At 40.2% G+C, this 19,982-nt stretch overlaps 1 protein-coding gene across 6 annotated transcripts in view; it reads left to right on the forward strand.

Annotated features, from left to right (window-relative positions):
- dnajc6 (DnaJ (Hsp40) homolog, subfamily C, member 6) overlaps window positions 1–19,982 on the forward strand; it is a 143,160-nt gene that overhangs the window by 43,935 nt on the left and 79,243 nt on the right. For all 6 annotated transcript variants that reach the window (XM_072574066.1, XM_072574065.1, XM_072574064.1 and 3 more), the window contains exons 4-8: window positions 7,025–7,074; window positions 9,336–9,484; window positions 11,007–11,129; window positions 15,198–15,331; window positions 17,691–17,885. In XM_072574066.1, coding sequence (XP_072430167.1) covers window positions 7,025–7,074; window positions 9,336–9,484; window positions 11,007–11,129; window positions 15,198–15,331; window positions 17,691–17,885 — 651 coding nt within the window. The remainder of the gene's footprint in view (window positions 1–7,024; window positions 7,075–9,335; window positions 9,485–11,006; window positions 11,130–15,197; window positions 15,332–17,690; window positions 17,886–19,982) is intronic.

Raw genomic sequence — 19,982 nt, forward strand, 5'->3', positions numbered from 1 at the left:
CATTTTATAAATGTTCACAGAACCTAGAACTGTACAGTCCAGGAATGGGCCCTTTAGTCCAGAATGTTGTGTTGAACATGACGCCAAATTAAACTAATCCCTTCTGCCTGCCTGTGGTCTATAGCCCTCCATTCCTTGCATATTCATGTTCTTGGGGTGGGGTGGGGTGGGGTGGGGGGGAGACGAGTTCACATTCTGATGACAAATTAGACAAAACTTTGTTAAATGTTTCATGAATCCAAGAAATCATTACACTGCTTTTGTATCTCTTGATTGCTGCATCTGTATCACAGCTTTCACCTTTTTATCAAGGTCAAGGCGCCATCCTTATCGTATATGAGTTCTGTACTTAACCCAGGCATGTTCATTGTCGTCTTCTCATTGAAGTTCATCTGGCAAACTCTGTTTAACAGACTATATCTCCATATCCAGAGATGAGTGGATTTTTCACAATTGTTTCCACTCTGGGAGATCTGTATCATATCCTGCCTTTGGTGATACATTTCCAGAAAGATTGGGAATAGCAAACATCATTGACAGACATTTGTACCTCTCAAATGGTGTATACAATTATAGCCAGAAAACTACTGCTTTCATCCAACTTGCCAGTATTTATCATTCACATCTAGGGTAGTGAAGATCTCTGCCTTGGCAGGTTATGGCAAAATTGCATCCATGTTTGGTGTGTCATGACTATAAATCATAAACCCCTGATTATTAATGGGCATATTGAACTTTAATTTCAATAATTTTTTTTAAAAATGAGGACTGATACAGCCAAAATGACTGACTGGATGTCAATTGACTGTCTGTCTGGAGAGATGAAGAGCTTATACCAGAAACACCGAATCTCCTGCTCCTTGGATCCTGCCTGACCGGCTGTGCTTTTCCAGCACCACACTCTTTTTGACTTTGACTCTGATCTTTAGCTTCTGCAGTCCTCCTGTTTAGAGAAACTCTAGAATGTCACATCTGCCCAGAATTGGGGAAGTGTGTAATAGGCAAAAAGGGAAGAGATAACGAGAGGCTGACTATCCAAGTAGCAGGGAGCTGTCCTTTGCAGACATTTTGTGCCTTAGCCTTCCAAGGTTATGTACTAAAAGGTGAAAGGTGAGCTTCAACTCTAGTTTCTGTGCATTTTGTGGCCTGATGTTCTTGTGTGTGGACTAGCTTACTGTGAAGATCACAGCTTTGAGAACAGCCCATTAAATTCTGCTATTCTGAGGGGGAAAAGACATATTTACTCGCACTAAATATTGTCAGTTGGCCATTGTTGAAAGGAACCAGGATGAAGGCATTTCAAACCGTCTGCAAAGCCAAGAATCTCAAATCACTTTTTCATCTACTAACAGTAATGTACCAGTACATCTGCTAATGGGTGCAACGTTCTACTGGTTCACTCTTTACAGATCACTCAACCTGATCCACCTTTTTCCAACTTGTATCTTTCTTTGATTTCACTTCTTATTTTTGATCTGTGTGGGTATATGTTGCATTATTATTTCTCCTCCTGTTTAGGAGCTAAGAAATTACATTTTATTGTGAACTCCAGCCTGGTTAAATTGACTACTTTTTAAAATGTAAAATTGTTTGGTCAAGGAGGAAGGTAACTGCTGGTGAAGGGAAGCAATCTTTTTTAAATGAACTTTGTCATAAGGGGGTGATTGTGACTAAGGAAGGAAAGCCAGTTCATGCAGGAGTGTCACAACTTCTGAAACATGTTTGGAAACATAATGAATTGAGGAATCTTTAACTGGTTGTAACAACTTGGGATATTAAAATCTCCCTGTGGTTCGTTTTTGGAATTATGTACATACTGGGTTTTCCAGGTCCTTTCACTGCTGCCAGGTTGTGAATCTGGTCTGTCAGAGTTTTTACTACTTTTTGATCACCTTTTGTTTTGTTTTCCAGTTATTACGGAGTCACACAGCATAGAAACAGATTCTTCAGTCCAACCAGTCCATGCCGAATGTAATCCCAAACTAAACTAATCCCATCTACCACCTCCTGGCCTGTATCCCTTCAAACTTTTCCTATTCCTGTATCCATGCAAATGTTTTTAAAATGTTGTCATTGTACCCACATCCACTACTTCCTTAGGAAGTTCATTTGACACGTGATCTACTGTTTTTAACAAAAAAGAAAATGTCTCATGTACTTTTTAAAAAAAAATCTCTCCCCTCGCAACTTAAAAATGTGTTCTCTAGTCTTGAAATTCCCATTCCTATGGAAAAGACAAGTGCCATTAACTCTATCCATATCTTTCATTGTTTTATAAACTTCTATTAGATTACCTCTCAACTGCCTACATTCCAGTGATAAAGGTCCCAAACTATCCAGCCTTTCTTTATAACTCAAACCTTCCACACCTGGCAACATCTGGTAAATCTCTTCTGAACCTCATCCATCTTGATAATGTCCTTCCTATAACTGGGTGACCAGAACTGGACAGTATCCCAGATCCATCATGTCTTTCAGGCTACAATTGAGGGCAGCTGGAAGTCTCCTCAGTAAATGCTGAGTTAGTCTTACCTTGTTGACTTATTTCAAGATGATATTGAGCAGAAAAACATTCAGGATCTCTGAAAGTGTCTTGGGACTTTTTCTGGTCAGCAATAAATGTCTTCGTGACTGACGAAAGTGCTGCAAATCTCTTCTGGTATGTGTAGGGATACCGGTCCAAGTTTCAGAATTTCCTCGGCTGGGAAGAGTGGATTTTGCTTAATGACGCATGTCTGGAGCCCCAGATCTTTCGTCCCATTGCATTTGACTCTCTGCTTCTCTTGTTCTCTTGGAATAAGTATTATTCCATCATATAATCTCAATTCAGGCTTCAAGGACTTCATTTTTGAGCCTCTATCTTGAATCATTTTGCACACATCTGCAAGTTTCATGATATTGCATGTAGCACCTGATGAAGGAGCAGTGCTTCCAAATAGACCTGTTTGACTATAACCTGATGTTGTGATTTTTAACGTTGTCCACCCCAGTCCAACTCTGGCTCCTCCAAATCATGAAAAAGAAAGAGATGCAACAGTTTGAACGGGTTTGATCTGAGTTTCGGGCAGAAGGTATTTTGGCCGTGAAAGCTGCTAGACAGAGTTTTTTTGTTGTTCTCTTGTGGACCTCTAGTTAAAGGATAATAGAATGCTTTAATAAGAATCCCAGTTGGAAGAAATAAGTGAATATCTCTTGGAGCCTGCGGGAAGTTGTTTGCATTGACCGGTGACTCTAGATTTCAAGCATGATTCAATTTCCTGTGTCTGTAAATCAACACAATGTTCCGGGACTTTCATAAGCGCGTTGTATTCATCATTGAAATAGTTATCGAATTGTCAAGTTTTGACTTTCTTTCATTTTTAATTTATCCCTTAACTGTGTGTCTCTCTCTCTCTGAGAGAGTGAGGACAATGATTCCTGTTGAAGGGCTTATGCCTGAAACATCGATTCTCTTGCTGCTCAGATGCTGCCTGACCTGCTGTGCTTTTCCAGCACCCCACACTCTACTCTGATCTCCAGTATCTAAAATCCTCACTTTTTCTCTTCTGTGATCAAATAAGATTGAGTTTTAAATTATCTTTAAAAATTACATTACATTGTGTGCTTTTGCTCTACTGAAGTCTCAGTATTAAGTAATTGTTAATTTCTGTTCAAGTTATACATTTGGTATCTGATACATGTTGTTCTTTAAAGTCTGGTTAGGAACAGTTGAGTAACCTGGAGGGTAATTGAATATTTTAGTTTCACTGCGTTGCAATATCCAGTGGTGTTGAATTGTTTAGGTCTGGTTTGCTATCTCTGCATAATAACAACATTCTTTTATTTTCAAGTGGTGCCCTCTGCAATACTTGCCTCCTGCACTCTGGGTGGAATGCTCTTTGAAGGGTCAGTGCTGACTTGATAGACTGAATGGCTTCTGTCTGCCCTGTAAGGATTCTATAGAAATGTTTTAGCAGAGGGACAGAAACTTCAGAATGATGTCCAGGGTGCAATGCAGTTTGAAGCACTCTTTCTTTATGCCAGACAATTAGTAGAGTTGCTGAAGCTTTTTTTTTTCAGATTTTCACTGCTTAACTCTGTGACTCCCTCAATCAGTCTGCCATTGATACTGGAAGAAGTATGCTCACTTTGATATCCCCTTTCATTTCTACAGCAGCTAGGAATGGAACATTCAAATCCGTCATTTCTCACCCAGTGCCAGAGAATTGCCAACTGAAGTTTGTTCTTTTTTACATGAGCTGTGTCTCTTCAACACTCAAGGTCCACGCAGTTTCAGCTATTTGCATATAAGTATTAATGGCTTTGCTTTTGAACTGAAAGCACTTGCAGCAGAGTCCAAATGACTCTGGCAAGTCACTGCAATGTCCTTCTGAATGCCAATGGTTTAATCTGAGCATATTACCAAGACAGTCCTGTTCTTAATTGACATATCAGTCAGGGCATGGAGTATAAAAGTTGGGAAGTTATGTTCCAGTTGTGCAGGGTGTTAGGTGAGGCCACACGTGGAGCATTATGGTCACCTTGCTATAGGAAGGATGTTAAACTGGAAAGGATGCAGAAGCAATTTACAAAGATATTGCCAGGACCTCGATGGCCTGAGTTATAAGGAAAGGTTGGACAAGCTAAGACCTTTTTTATTTTTATATAGCATAGGAAATGGGGTGGGGTCTTATAGAAGTGTTTAAGATCATGAGAAGCATGGGTAGAGTGAATGCACTCGGTGTTTTTTCCCAGGGTTGGGGACTCTGGCTAGAGGGAATCAGCTCAAGGTTAGAGTGAAAAGAAAACTAAGGAACCTAAGGGGCAACTTTTGTTATATACAGAGGGTGGTCTGCGTATGGAATGAGTTGCTAGCAGAATTGGTTGAAGCAGGTACATAACTTTTTAAAAGGTATTTGGACAAATACATTGATAGGATATGGGCCAAGTGCAGGGAAATGGTGGTTGGTGTAGATGGACATTTTGGTCAGCACGGACCTGTTTGGGCCAAAGTGCCTGTCTCTGTGCTGTGGGATTCTGTGACTTTTTTCCCCCACCTGACTAGAGATCAGGAATGAGGGCCTTAGCTCATTTTAGTTTTCCCCTGTCCAGTGGTAGTACAAGACACCTTCAATTGCTGCCCTTGATCTGGAAGGTCTTTCAAGCAAAATACTGCAGATGCAGCAAAAGCTGAATGTATTCAGCAGGTTTGACAGTATCTGTGGAAAGAGAAATACTGTTAACACTTTAAGTTTGGACCTTTCATTTGGGTTATTACATTTTGAGAATTTCCATTTGTTTGGTTTGACAGTCAAAATTTTAAGAGTGAATTATGTTTGAATGCTGAACTTCCAACCCAATGGACTTCAATAAAAAGAAACCTACCAACTGCAGGGATTAAAGTTGTGTTCTAATGTAGATTGCCTACCCCGATGGGAGGGCTTGCAATGCAGAATGTAGCAGCTGAGCCAGAGGCTCGTGGTTCAAGTCCCACTCCAGGAATTGACAGCCAAGAGTGTGTTTACAGTATGACCTGCAGATGTTTCTAACACATGTCGCTGGTCAGCTATATCATGGAAATGAAGTTGGAGTTTCTACCATCACTATTCATAGCTGCAGGCTACAAAATGCATGTACATATGAATTTTGCTGCACAAATTTGGGCTAGAGTTAGATGTAACATGCCACCAATTCCTGAAACGTAGTAACTTTGGAATTACAAAGGACTGAAAATCCATTGGCTCGGCTCAGAATCTTTTAAGGAGTGATAGTTGCTATTGACATGTAGAATAGCAACCATCACTATGGGAGACATCAGTTATTGGGAGGTGAGGTGGCTTGGTCTATTGACTGGCCTGCCTTAAATCATTGCTACTACCTTTTTCTGCTTGACATAATGAAGGGGACAAGTCTAAAGGTGGTCAGCCTAGGGAAACCTGGCCCAGCAAGTGCAAACTTGGTCACTTCAAGTTTAGAGCTGACTAAAATCTAAGTACTGCTGAAGAAGGTTTAAGCAAAACTGTGAATTGCAGTGGGGTGATGTAGTACTATTCATGGCCAACTGGCTGATAGCAGGTGAGATTTGATTATAATGTTGTTCTGTATGTGTACTTCGTATCCGTAAAATAAAATAGTTTAACAATTTGCACTTATTCATGTTGCTCTGAAAAGTTTCACACCAAGTTATTAAAAGTAGCAATATGTGTGAGCTTACATGCAAAAAGGTGTTATTTTGATTTTGAGGGGTTTGCTGTTAAACCCCTTGGGTTACATTATTGTAGATATATTTTAACTGACTTGTTCAACCATGTTATACCACGTGTTTGGGGTAGGTGGAATTTGAACTCCAATCTTCTACCCCGCACCACAAAAGTCCCTTATATAAATTAATGCTGAGCAGAATAGGCATCTTCCTGAATAATGTCTGTGGGGACTGTTTCCAGAAGTAACCAATATTGTGGTACCCGAAAGGACATTTAAAGCTAAATCTAAATGCAATAGTATGCTGGTGAGTATACCGGCTGCTCACTTACGTTATAACTTGGGCTATCCGAACTTAACTAATGGAAAAATACTTTTACATATCATTTGGTTGACCAGTCTGGTTTTCTGAGGACTTAATTTTCATTTCAATAATAAAAATTATTGTGGATGTTTGGTCAGAATTGTAAAAGTTTGGTACCGAATCTTGGTGCTACGTACGGAATTTGAACAACCTCGAGCCAGTTCTCCTGGGTTGGAATCAAAGGTCAAAAGCTGCTCTGATTGTGATCACATTCAAGTTGACTGATACATTCAAGTAGACCATTAGAACAGTTGCTTGAAGAGGTGGCAGAATAGTGTTATAACCTGGGACTGCATGATTTATGATGTTGATGCTTGAAATGGGTTGTCTTTCCTACTGCTAATATCTCACTTTCATGGAATTCATCAAGATTTTAAAAAAACATTCTATAAATATTCTTTTAGATATTTATGCATTATTGTTAAAGATTATTTAGAATTATTGTTAAATAATGACTTGTTCAATTTAATCTTGTTTCAGTTATGCCAAAGGAGAACTTAATATTTCTTACATTACATCACGGATCATAGGTACAGTGCATGCTTTCATTTTGACGATTTGATTTTGAGCCTTTTACATTTTGTATGGAAGAGGCATATTTGAGAATTTCTTGATGTTAGTTGCCTAAACAGTGTTTAACCACTGCTACTTTTGACTTAGTTGGTGTTCTTAAAAGATTTTGAAGTGGTGCACCAGATTGTAGACAAGGCTAGAATAACTTGATCAATATAGCTAAAATGCATGACAGAAATGTGGAGGTTGTTTAGGAATCACTTGCGGATAGGGTTGGATAGGTCTGTCCCACTGAGGCAAAGAAGGGATGGTAGGTTGAAAAACTTGGGTGCCAAGGTATGTGGGACATCTAATCAATGGGAAAAAGGAAGCTTACTTAAGGTTGACTGGGCCAGACTGGATATCCCCTAAGTTACTGCAGGAAGTGAGGGAAGAGATTGCTGTGTCTTTGGCGGTGATCTTTGCCTCCTCACTGTCCACTGGAGTAGTGCCAGATGACTGGATGGTGGTAAATGTTGTTCCCTGGTTCAAGAAAGGGAATAGGGATAATCCTGGGAATTACAGTGCAGTCAGTTGTATATCAAATTATTGGAGAGGATTCTGAGAGAGATTATTTGTAAAAGCGTAGTTTGATAGTCAGCATGGCTTGGTGAGGGACAGGTCATGCCTCCCAAACCTTATTGAATTCTTTGAGGATGTGACAAACCATGTTGATTAAAGTAGAGCAGTGGATGTAGTATACATGGATTTTAGCAAGATGTTTGCTAAGGTTCCTCATGGTAGGTTTATTCAGAAAGCAAGGAGACCTGGGACACTGGGCAATCTGGCTGTCTGGACACAGAATTGGCTGGCCTATAGAAGACAGAGGGTGGTGGCAAATGGGAAGTATTCAGCTTGGAGCTTGATGACCAGTGGTGTTCTGCAGGAATCTGTTCTGGGACCTCTGCTCATTGTGATTTTAATAAATTACTTGGATGAGGAAGTGGAAGGGTATGTTAGTAAGTTTGCCGATGACACAAAGCCTGGCAGAGTTTTGGATAGTGTGGAGGGCTGTTGAATGTTGCAACAAGACATTGACAGGATGCAGAACTGTGCTGAAAAGTGACAGATGGAAAAGTGTGAAGTGATTCACTTTGGAAGGTTGAATTTGAATGCAGAATACAGGGTTAAAGGCAGGATTCTTGGCAATGTGGAGGAACAGAGGGAGCTTAGGGTTCATGTCTGTAGATCCCACAAAGTTGCCACCCAAGTTGAAAGGGTTGTTTAGAAGGCTTATGGTGTGTTGGCTTTCATTAGCAGGGGATTGAGTTGAGCTGTGAGGTTATGCTGCAGCTCTACAGAGCGTTTGTTAGACCACACTTGGAATATTGTGTTCAGTTCTGGTCACCTCATTATAGGAAAGTTGTAGATGCTTTAGAGAGGGTACAGAGGAGATCTACCAGGATGCTGCTTGGACTGGAGGGCATGCCTTATGGAAGGTTGAGAGAGCTAGGGCTTTTCTCATTAGAGCGCAGAAGAAAGAGAGGTAACTTGATAGAGGTGTACAAGATAATGAGAGGCATAGATAGAGTGCATATCCAGAGACTTTTCCCCAGGGCAGAAATATCTATCATGAGGGGCATAATTTTAATGTGATTGGAGGAAGGTATAGGGGAGATGTCTGAGGTAGGTTCTTTACACAGATTGGTGGGTGTGCAGAATGCATTGCCAGCAGTGATCGTTGAGTCAGATACATTAGGGATGCTTAAGTGACACTTGGATGGGCACGTGGAAGATAGTACAATGAAGGGTATATACTTTAGTTTGATCTTCGATTATGATAAAAGGCTGGCACAACATTTGAGGGCTTAAGGGCCTGTGCTGTACTGTTCTATGTTCTGTGTTCTGTAAAAGTGCACTTGCACCACAAGACAGATCTGTAATGATGTTCTCACAGGCACTCATTCTGGGCTTGTTAGCTGTTTCAGAAAGTGATATGATAGTTAAAAAATGGAAGAGAACAAGGAGAGGAATCCAAACAATGTAATGATATCTTCTCAGAAATTCGCTTGACAGATAGTTGTCTGTAGTAGATTAAGTCAAATAGAATCTGTGAAACAATAAAGTAGGATTTATGAATAGGATAGTTGGAGCCAAAGAACTTTGTCTATTGTTTTCGATCGCAAAATCCACCCATAGTGCAATGGTAGAGTAGCTTGATCCATGTGAAGTGCAAGTTAATTGCATCTGTTCAGGACGTCAATATATTTGTCTAACACTAATTTCCACTATCTATCAGTAATATCTTATCCTGCTGAAGGAGTGGAATTGAGTTTCAAGAATCAAATTGATGATGTACGATCCTTTTTGGATTCACGGCACCTGGATCATTATACGATCTTCAACTTATCTCAGAAATCTTATAGAAGTGCCAAGTTTCACAATAGAGTAAGTAGATATCTATGCCAACTTGTCAGGTATTTGCTGGCTACAATGGCACATTTCATGAACTGTGTTTTGATATGATATTAGTGTTTTGTACTTTGGGGGTATCTACAAAATAGACTCTTGCTGTGTTAGTGATCACATGATCTGATCTGGACAGCTTTTGGACTGAGATTTGGTGCAGGCAGTTTGACCACATGTGGAGGCCCATTGCTGGGATGTTACACTGTAAGGGATGAATGCAGATTTCTCTAGCTTTCTCATTTCCCCTCCCCCCCCCCCCCCCCCCCCCCCCCCCCACCCTTTCTCAGTCTCAACCCTCAGCACCGCCTTCTTGACCTGCAATCTTCTTCCTGACCTCTCTGCCCCCGCCCCACCCCCACCCCCTCTCCGGCCTATCACCCTCACCTTAACCTCCTTCCACCTATCGTATTCCCAATGCTCCTCCCCCAAGCCCCTCCTCCCTACCTTTTATCTTCGCCTGCTTGGCACACCCTCCTCATTCCTGAAGAAGAACTTATGCCCGAAATGTCGATTCTCCTGTTCCTTTGCTGCCTGACCTGCTGCGCTTTTCCAGCAACACATTTTTAAGCTCTGATCTCCAGCATCTGCAGTCCGCACTTTCTCCATGTTACACTGCAATGTCTATTTGAAATTTTGTATGTTACTGTAATGACAACTCTTTAACAATGTTCTTTTTAACTTCTTTTTAACTTCTTTTCAACTCTAAGTAATGCAGCTACTTTAACTTTTCTGTATTCAAGAATTGTACCTAGGTACTGCTCCCTAACATGTCGCCATAAGAGGATAGATGTTGTAAAGCTTTTTACTGCACTCCTATAATGGAGTACTTGTGACAATAAAAGGATATTGTATGTTATATTGATGTAATTCAGCCACTTGCATTTATATAGCTCCTTTTCTCTTATTCATCTGTGGAATGTGTCAGTCATCGGCTGGCCAGCTTTTATTGCCCGTCCCTACTTGCCCTTGCGAAAGTGGTGGTGAGCTGCCTCCTTGTGCGCAGCAGGGCCTTAGAAGCAGCAACTTGATCATTTGTTTGTTGGCCATGTTGACTGAGGGATAAGTGATGGCTAAAAAAGTAGATGTAACTCCCCTGTTGCTCTTCAAAGTATTGTTGAGACAGCAGATTAAGTCTTGGCTTAAGATCTCACCAGAAAGACTGCCTTTGACTGTGCAATACTCCCTCACTGATGCATTAGCCTAAAGTTTTGCGTTTTAAGTCTCTATAATGTGAATTGAACCCACAACCTTCTGACTCCGCTTGAAGTACTATCCACTAGATCACAGCTTCTAGGCTTGCTGCAAACAATTATTCTCATTTACTGTGTCATTCGTGTTGCTTGCATTTTGCCCTCCTACTGTTCTGTAGCTGCCTTTCCTGCCTCTAAACTCCCCTTGCCTTTTGTTAAGCAGAATTTGCTGCTGTACGAACTGAATTTTCATTTGTTTCTTTTTGGCTGCTTGTCACCATTTTATTTCTCTTCTTTTTTAAAAAAAATAGATATCTGAATGCAGCTGGCCAGCCCGTCAAGCCCCGAGTTTACACAATTTGTATGCGGTGTGTAAGAACATGCATCACTGGCTACAGCAAAACCCTAAGAACGTCTGTGCTATTCACTGTGTGGTAAGGTTCAGCAAAATTGTGGAAAATTATAAATGTCATTTGGTAAATTCACCACATGGTTTGAAGGCATAGAGTTTAGATTCAACCCCTTGGTTTGTGTTAAGTAAGCTAATTTAACTGGGGAGCATTTGTGATGTTATAGTTGGACATTTCTGGACTGGAGTGGGGAGAGGGAACAAAATACCCATGTGGTTCATGATCAATCAGAATCTATCTCTTATTGGAAAGTAGATGTATCAGCTGAAATTTGTTGTCCTGACTTTAAGAGCTTAGGTGAAAGTGGGTACTACAGGTGCTGGAAAAGCACAGCAGGTCAGGCAGCATCCAAGGAGCAGGAAAATCGACGTTCCGGGCAAAAGCCCTTCATCAGCCCTGATGATTTCCCTGCTCCTCGGATGCTGCCTGACCTGCTGTGCTTTTCCAGCACCACTCTAATTTTTGATTTTTGATATGAGCTTTGTTCATATGTGTTACTGGTGAGTTTGACTGTCAATGTAGATTAGATAATCCTTTTTTTCTCACCCCTCCCCTGATGCAATCCAGTCTGTCTGATTCCTCTTCTCCACTCCCTCTATGTAAAACACACTTGCTGTTTCAAGAGTTACTATTGCAAACATCAGATCAACGTGTATCACTTGAAGCATGATTTTACCACTGTCAATACAGTATATCCCTTTGTGTCAACAGCATGAGAACCCTACCTGTCTCTGCAGACAACTTGTGAAAATCCACTGTGAGCTTTACTTGCCAATCCATCTGAGGAGATTGAGTCTTGTATGAATGTTCATAGCCTGTAAGCCTTTTTGAGGCAATGAGACTTCCAATTCTTGTCCAAATTTTATTTGTTCCAAGTTCTTTTTTTTTAAATACTCCACTTTAAGCTATGCCATAGCTGCATCTTTTGAAGCTCTGTTTTAGTTCTCTTGTTGACTGAAAAAAATCTTTTGTTGATTGCTAATGAGACTCAGTTGCAGCTTCCAGCTGCCATCGATGCAGATGAGCAATCTCTAACCATGGACTGTTGATCTGATCCAGTTGGATTTGAGTTGGCCAGAACAAAGGATATGCTTTTCATTTGCTGCTTGGCAGTTGTTGAACTACAGCTGAGTGAGCTGTTAGTGAGGCTTGAAGTTTTGCTCTAACTTTGTGTCAAGTTCGTGCTGATGTTCCCTGTGCATGGTTGTGAAAATGTGACTTGATTTTGGGAGTGGAGGCACATCATCAAACCTGTCTGCAGCTTCAAAGTCCATAAATCTGCAGTGGAGCTCTGAGATCTCTTTCCTGCGTGATTTGAAGATCCCTTTCTGACTCTATAATCTGAGACATCTCAGAAGCTGTGGTCCCTTTGGCTGTATAAATGTCTTAAGCTTTGATTCTTGTTAATCTGTGATTTAAACTAGTCATCTATCAACTTCGCTGAATTGATCTAGCCTTCAGCGCAGGAAATAATTTCTTCATAGAAATTGGAAATCGCAGTTCCACATCCTAGGTGGGTTGTGCAAAATAAGTAGACATCTTTACCTTTTTTGTTACTTTTTGTTTAAACAAAGGGCCAGCAGTGAGTTTGTGAATGGTGCTGTCTAAATTCAATGTAACTGAAAATTCTAAGTTCTCTACCTCCTTCAGTCCTTGGTCCTGACCATGTAAATGAGATCAGGACTGCCCTCTTGTGGCTGATCACTCCTTCGGTGTATTTTGATCCTGTAATTTGTAGCTTACCTATTGAGAGAAATCCTCTCTTTTAACATCTTGGGGGTTACCGTTGACCAGAAACTGGACTCAACTTACCATTTAAATGCAGTGGCTACCATTCTGTCGTGAGTAACTGCCCATTTGACCACACCTGCAAGACACAGGTCAAGAGTGTCATGAATAATTTCCATTTGCCTAGATGATGGCAGCTCCAACAACACTCAAAGCTTTACACTATCCAGGCCAAAGCAGTCTATTCAATTGATGCCATATCCATAAACATCCACTCCCTCCACCACTCATAGACAATAGCTGCACTATGTTTCATCAACAACATGCACTGCAGAAATTCACTGAGACTCCTTAGACAGCATTTTTTTCAAACCCACAGCCAGCTCCATCTTGAAGGACAAGGGTAGCTAATACTTGAGGCTACTACCTGCAAATTCCCCTCCAAACAACTCACCATCCTGACTTGGAAATATATCATCATTGCTGGAACTTGCTCCCTAATGGCAGTTTAGGTCTACTTACACCAACTAAATTGTAGCAGTTAAATCTTCAGTTTCATGAAGGCAGTTAGGAATGGGCAATAAATGATGATCTATAATAAATAAAGCCTATGCCCCCCGAATGGATTTTTTTTTAACAAGATGTCCAATTTAAAATTTTACTTTACTTGGCATTAAACATCATATCGGATTACCAGAAATTGTCTGTCTGGGAGGTTTCCAAAATCAAGAGTCAATTGGTTCCCATAACCATGCTATTGGCAAAAAGAATTCATCTTGCTCCTCGGCATCCTCTAATGCCTGAACATTTAAAGACTGCTTAAGTCTGTTCACCCTTTTGTTCTGCTACCATACAGCTCAATACTGATCTTTAGGCACTCAGGAGGTCTGTGATACTCACCTGGGCCGAACTCCTGCTGATGTGATATCTGACATCTGTGTCTTTTTGTTTCTCTAAACACTTCTTGCTGACAAACTTTTGAGTGGTGTTCGCCAATGCTGGTTGTTTTCTTAAAAATAAAACCTGACTGGCTATATTGTTTTACTCAGCACTGATTTAGTTCTGTTGCTTCTTGATGTGTTCTATGCTGTGGATTTTATCCCACACTTTAAGCTTCTTTGTGCAACCTTTCCCTCTCTGCAGTTCAATGTCTAGATGGTCCGTTAAGTCTGTTACTTGTTGCTTCTTGTCGCTGGACTTTTCAGGTTTCTCCTCTGAGGGTAGATGACTGGACTGGTCATGTCCTTCACACCTAACACCCCACTGTCTCGAGGCTGCACTTCACTTGCTCGTTAATTCTTGCCTCCATTCACTGTCTGCTCACCATATTGTTTTGTAATAAATTGTGATCTAAACTTTATTAAACATAACTAAAGACAAAGGGTATGAAGAGAGGCCATCTTCTGAAAAGTTTACAGATTCTGACTCTTCTGAAAATGTGTTGCTGGAAAAGCGCAGCGGGTCAGGCAGCATCCAAGGAGCAGGAGAATCGACGTTTCGGGCATGAGCCCTTCTTCAGGAATCCCTGAAGAAGGACTTGTGCCCGAAACATCGATTCTCCTGCTCCTTGGATGCTGCCTGACCCGCTGCGCATTTTCAGCTCTGATCTCCAGCATCTGCAGTCCTCACTATCTCCTAGATTCTGACTGTTGTACCATGTCATAGCTCCTTGTACATATGCTCAGGAGCTTTTCTTTGAGTAATAAAGATATAATTAATCCATAACATGAAAAAAAAGGTACAAGTTTAAATATTTAATTAAGATCTGATATCCGTAATACATGCTAATAATTTTACTTAATTCTCCAAATGTTCATTCAGCTGCTGCATGTTGAGTTTACATTAGTTTGATTTAATTGAGTATAGAATATTGTGGTATAATGTGCTGGTGTTTTTGGTGCTTGTGTGGGCCCATGTATTTGGGATTATTCCTGGTGGTTGGGCTTAAATCATTATAGGTCAAATGGATGCACACCTCAAAAGAAAATTTTTGAATATTCAAATTAGTATCACCACTAAACAAGTGTTGGGGTGTTAGCCATTTCGATTTATCCCAGGAGGCACTGTTACATTTGAGGTGATTCTCGACAGCTCTATCCCCAGCATTCTTTTGCATCCTTTGACATTACTGTCAATTAGGGATTCTTACAAAGTTGGTTGTATCAGCTTTCTTCTCAAAGTGTAGTGGAATGTATATGATTAATGTGAAATACTATTTATTTCATTCTGTTAAGAGTAGAAACATTGTCTCCCATTGGAAGTGGGAGTAGTAAGCTCTATCTTTTTTAAATCTTGAAAGATTCATGAAGTGTACGGTGTTCTGTAAACAGCTGACAAATTTTGGAATTTTGTTTTTGCTTCTAGGAAGGCTGTCCTGCCTCTGCTATTTTAGTTTGTGGGATGTTCTGCTTCTGCCATCTTTTCTCTTGCCCAGTTCCAGCAATCCAGTTATTTAATATAAAAAAAGCAGGACCTGCACTTTGGCCTTCACACAAGAGGTAAGTAACAATCTATTTAAAGTAATCTTTCACAGCTTTTCTGATGTCACTTATCTAACCAGCAGCTCCTGCTCTTTTTGGTTGCTGAGTTTTTCAAGCCCTGTGTGGCAATCTGGAATTATCAATTGAACTTCCAATTACACAGGAGCTTGATGTTAAAAATATTGAAGAGGTGTTCCACCTCCTAAATTGAGAACATAACCATGTTATCAACTGTGTTTGAAAATAGCACCTTGCTGTGGACCCTTTTTAGTATATGGGCTCCCACCTGCTAAGGGGGGAGATGGGAAGGCCATCATTGTATTGTTTGTGAGGGATCTTTCTGGGAATAAGCCAAAACCAATCATACTGTCATTGTTTCTCACCATTCAGTCCTTGTCAATCGTTTATCCACTCTTACTTAACTGAAACAATGTTCTTTTGCTGAAAATACTCTGGTAATGCATTCCATGCTCTATCATCCTCTTGAAATAAGGTCTTCTAAAATAGCCTGTCCTTGTCTTTGTTTTTAGTGACAACATAAATTGATATTCCTTTTTATTAATGTTGCCCTGTTCATTATGAAAATATTCTTCATAGTCATACCACTCATTTGGTAATGCAGATGGCAAGGTCACATGTGCATGTTGCACAGTTTCAACCAAACAAAGGCAACAACCCATAATTTGGGCCTGGTTTAAATTTGAACAAAAATAGGCAGTTAACTGTCAATCGTCAGATAATTTGTGTTCCTTGTGGCAAGAGCTCTACCAGTCGGTACAGTTGCTAAGCAGTCAGCCATCTCATCGTACAAACGTTTTTACTTTGCTAGTTGTCCTGATGAGCGCAGGAAGAAATGTTTTGACAAAATGTCTTTTAACCCTATTTTTAAAATAGAGGGTTGGAATATGCAATGAGACCTGGTATTAGTTTAAAATTTTTGCACTTTACTCACTTCTGGGAATTATATTCTGTATTTGAAAGTCTTGGGTTATCCCTCCTTCAACAGTCTGCTTTTCCATTAAATGTGTATTCCAATTCCAATGCAAACCAACATATATACAGCATCTTGCTGCAAATGCAGTACTGTGGTTAGGTTATGAGACTGCCTATGTTAACAGGCACTAGTGCCCACAGAACATAGATAATACATTCCCAATATGTATTATCTCATGTCTTTCAACTTCAGGAACATTTGTAACTTCTCCATTCTGATGATCTGTCTTCCTGAGTAAATGATTTAAAAATCATTTATAATGATGCCAGCACTAATAGTTTGTTTGTACCGAGTTAGACTTTCTCTAGTTCGATGAAAGTAAGAATGTGATATTTGGCACCCTTTATTGGAAGGGAAAATGGGCTTGAGTTCTCAATTCCTTGTCCCTATCAATGTAGTAAAGCAGAGAGTATAGGCACTAGATCAAAATAGGAGTGGACTTAAGTCCAATACGTAGCATATGTTTATTGTCCAGTCTGGTCTGTGAAGAATCTCGACTGAAAAGTACACCTTTTTTTTTTCCTCATCTGTAGTTGGTGTTGAGAAGCTGGTAGTGGTAAGCTGTCTTTTGGTTACTAAGTGGCCTGTTCGGCCATTTCAAAAGACATTTGAGAGGTCAGCCACATTGTGATGAGTCTGGAGTCACCGAGATCAGACAGGGCACGGATGGCAGATTTCTTTCTTTCAAAATAAATTGCTGAAACAATAGATTTGCCAGAACCTAGTCGTTGCATGGCCTCCAGTCCAAGTAATAATCAGCATGTTTGCTAATACAACTACTTACCTGGTTGGTTTAGTTAAGTGAATTTAATCTTTCTACTGCTGCGGTGTAATTTTTGTCCTGTTCTCTGGGCACTAGTGCCTGTTAACATAGGCAGTCTCATAACCTAACCACAGTACTGCATTTGCAGCAAGATGCTGGACATATGTTGGTTTGCATTGGAATCCCATCCCAATGTAAATTAATGAGCACGTGAGGAAAAAGATGCAACCCATGAAATATATTGGCTCTGCAATTATAATTGTACTAAGATTGTACAATAACTTGTCTAAATTAAGCTCCTTGTTTTCAACAACTAAGCAATGTGAATTAATCTATCTAGTCCAGCTGCTGCTACTTCCTCTTTCTTTTTGGGTCTGAATTTCTTGAAATAAAAGTCCTTCCAAAAGATCCCGATGCATTTTGTGTTAATAAGTATGACAGTATCTTTGAAGATGGAAATGTCCCTTGATGACTGTTGGTCACGCTCTTTCCATTTTGTTTTAAGCTCAACGCCTCATAACGGTTAATTTAAAGATATATAATTTTAAAGATATATATTGTACTTGTCAAAATGAAAAAAAATATAAATAAGTGTTGCTATGTGTACTTTTTCATTTCAGATATATAGGATATATCTGCGAAATGGTTTCTGAAAAACCCACGCTTCCACATTGCAAACCTCTCATCATTCATACTGTCAGTGTGAGCCCAGTCCCATGTTTCAATAAACAGAGGAATGGCTGCCGACCTTTCTTTGAGGTCTTTATTGGGGAAACGAAGATCTTTTCAACTGCACAGGATTATGATAGAATGAGGTAGGTCTCAATTGAACTTCAAGAGACATTTAATAGGATTGTGTTCTTTGCAGACTACAATCATAAAGGTGTACAGCACCGAAAGAGAGACTGTTCAGTCCAACTTGTCTATGCCGACCAGATCTCATAAAGTCATCTATCCCGTTTGAATCGTATCACTCTTAAATCTTTCCCATTCATCTGCTCATCCAGATGCCATTTAAATGTTGTAATTGTACCAGCCCCCTCGATTCCATATATGCATATGAAAAAGTTTTCACTTGTGTTCAAATTATATCTTTCACTTCTTACCTTTAAACCTATCCCCTCTAGTTTTGGATTCGCCTCTCCTGGGGAAAAAGACCTCATTTATTCATCCTACCCATGCCCTTCAGGAACTATCAACCACAACTTAAAAATACGGGGTAGACCATTTAGGACAGAGATGAGGAGAAACTACTTCACCCAGAGAGTGGTGGCTGTGTGGAATGCTCTGCCCCAGAGGGCAGTGGAGGCCCAGTCTCTGGATTCTTTTAAGAAAGAATTGGATAGAGCTCTTAAAGATAGTGGAGTCAAGGGGTACGGAGATAAGGCTGGAACAGGATACTAATTAGGAATGATCAGCCATGATCATATTGAATGGCGGTGCAGGCTCGAAGGGCAGAATGGCCTACTCCTGCATCTATTGTCTATTGTCTATAAAGTCACCCCTCAGCTTCTGATGCTCCACAGGGAAAAAAAAACCAGCCTATACAGCCTCTCCTTCTAGCTCAAATCCTCCAACCCTGGAAAAATCCTTGTAAATCTTTTCTGAACCTTTTCAAGTTTCACAACATCTTTTCTGTAGTAGGGAGATCAGAATTGAATGCAATGTTCTAAAAGTGGTCTAACCAATGTCCTGTGCAGCTGTAACATGACCTCTCAACTCCTAGACACAACGCACTGACCAATAAAGACAAGCCTACCTTATGCCGCCTTCACTACTCTGTATACGTGTGACTCAACTTTGAAGAAACTATGATCCTGTATCCCAAGGTCTCTTTTTGTTTGGTAACACTCCCCAGGACCTTACCATTACGTGTATAAGTCTTGCTTGGATGGTATACAGTAAAGGTACTAACTCCATTCCAAATTGATCTGCCAGCTGATTGCAATCCACTTCAAGACTTTGGGAACAAGGGCCCTCTTGTGGTGCAGTGTTAATGCCCCTACATCAGGATCGAGGGGCCTATGCTCAAGTCCCATCTGCTCCAGATATGTGTAATAACATCTCTGAACAGGTTAATTAGAAAAATAGGTTATGTTTAAAATAGAATCTTTTCTGATTGTCAGTATACAAACAAATCTTCATCCTTTCACCTCTTTATTGAATGTGGTCATGACCAGCCAGGTCAGCATTAGTAATCAATTCCTAATTGCCTTTGACCTGAGAGGAATATAGTATTAGGCCATTCACTGGGAAGTTGCAATTAACCACATTGCTGTGGAGCTGAAGTCTCAGTTAGTCTGGACTAGATAATGACAGTAGATTTTCCTGTCCTAAAGGATGTTTTGTCGCAGTTTGCCACCGATTCACATGACTTAAGTATGAAGACTAGGTGGATAATGTCTATTGAACTATCGTCATGCATCCAGTTCAAAGCATGCTCCAAAATAGTAATCTGATTGGGAAGTTGTAGCCGTCTTTTCTGGAGGCTTTGGTTGTGCACCCTCTATGATTTTCTATCCTGTACCTCTGCCAAGCTAATGGTAACAGATGTATCTAGTTATGTCTCATTTCTCCTTTTAAAAATAAGAATTATTAAACCACTTTCCAACTTGAGAACATTCCTTGGTTCTGATGGCCTCTGACTCCTTATTTGTTAATGCCTTCAGGAGGTGAGGAAGATATGTTGAAAGAATCTGTTCTTCGATTCAACACATGAAGTTCTGAATATGGTTGGTTCAGGGGATTACATCCAAATGCTGCTTTGTTGCAGAATGGGCAAATAATTGTATCTATTAAAGAAATAAGATGAAGTGAGAATAAAGCAAAAGTGAACTGATCTGCATTGTATAAAAAGACAATATTTGCCTCGACTCAACTATTAGCTTGAAAGGAAATGCTTTGAAGTAGAG

Source organism: Chiloscyllium punctatum, chromosome 7 (genome assembly GCF_047496795.1).
Source record: "Chiloscyllium punctatum isolate Juve2018m chromosome 7, sChiPun1.3, whole genome shotgun sequence".
Lineage (NCBI taxonomy): Eukaryota > Metazoa > Chordata > Chondrichthyes > Orectolobiformes > Hemiscylliidae > Chiloscyllium > Chiloscyllium punctatum.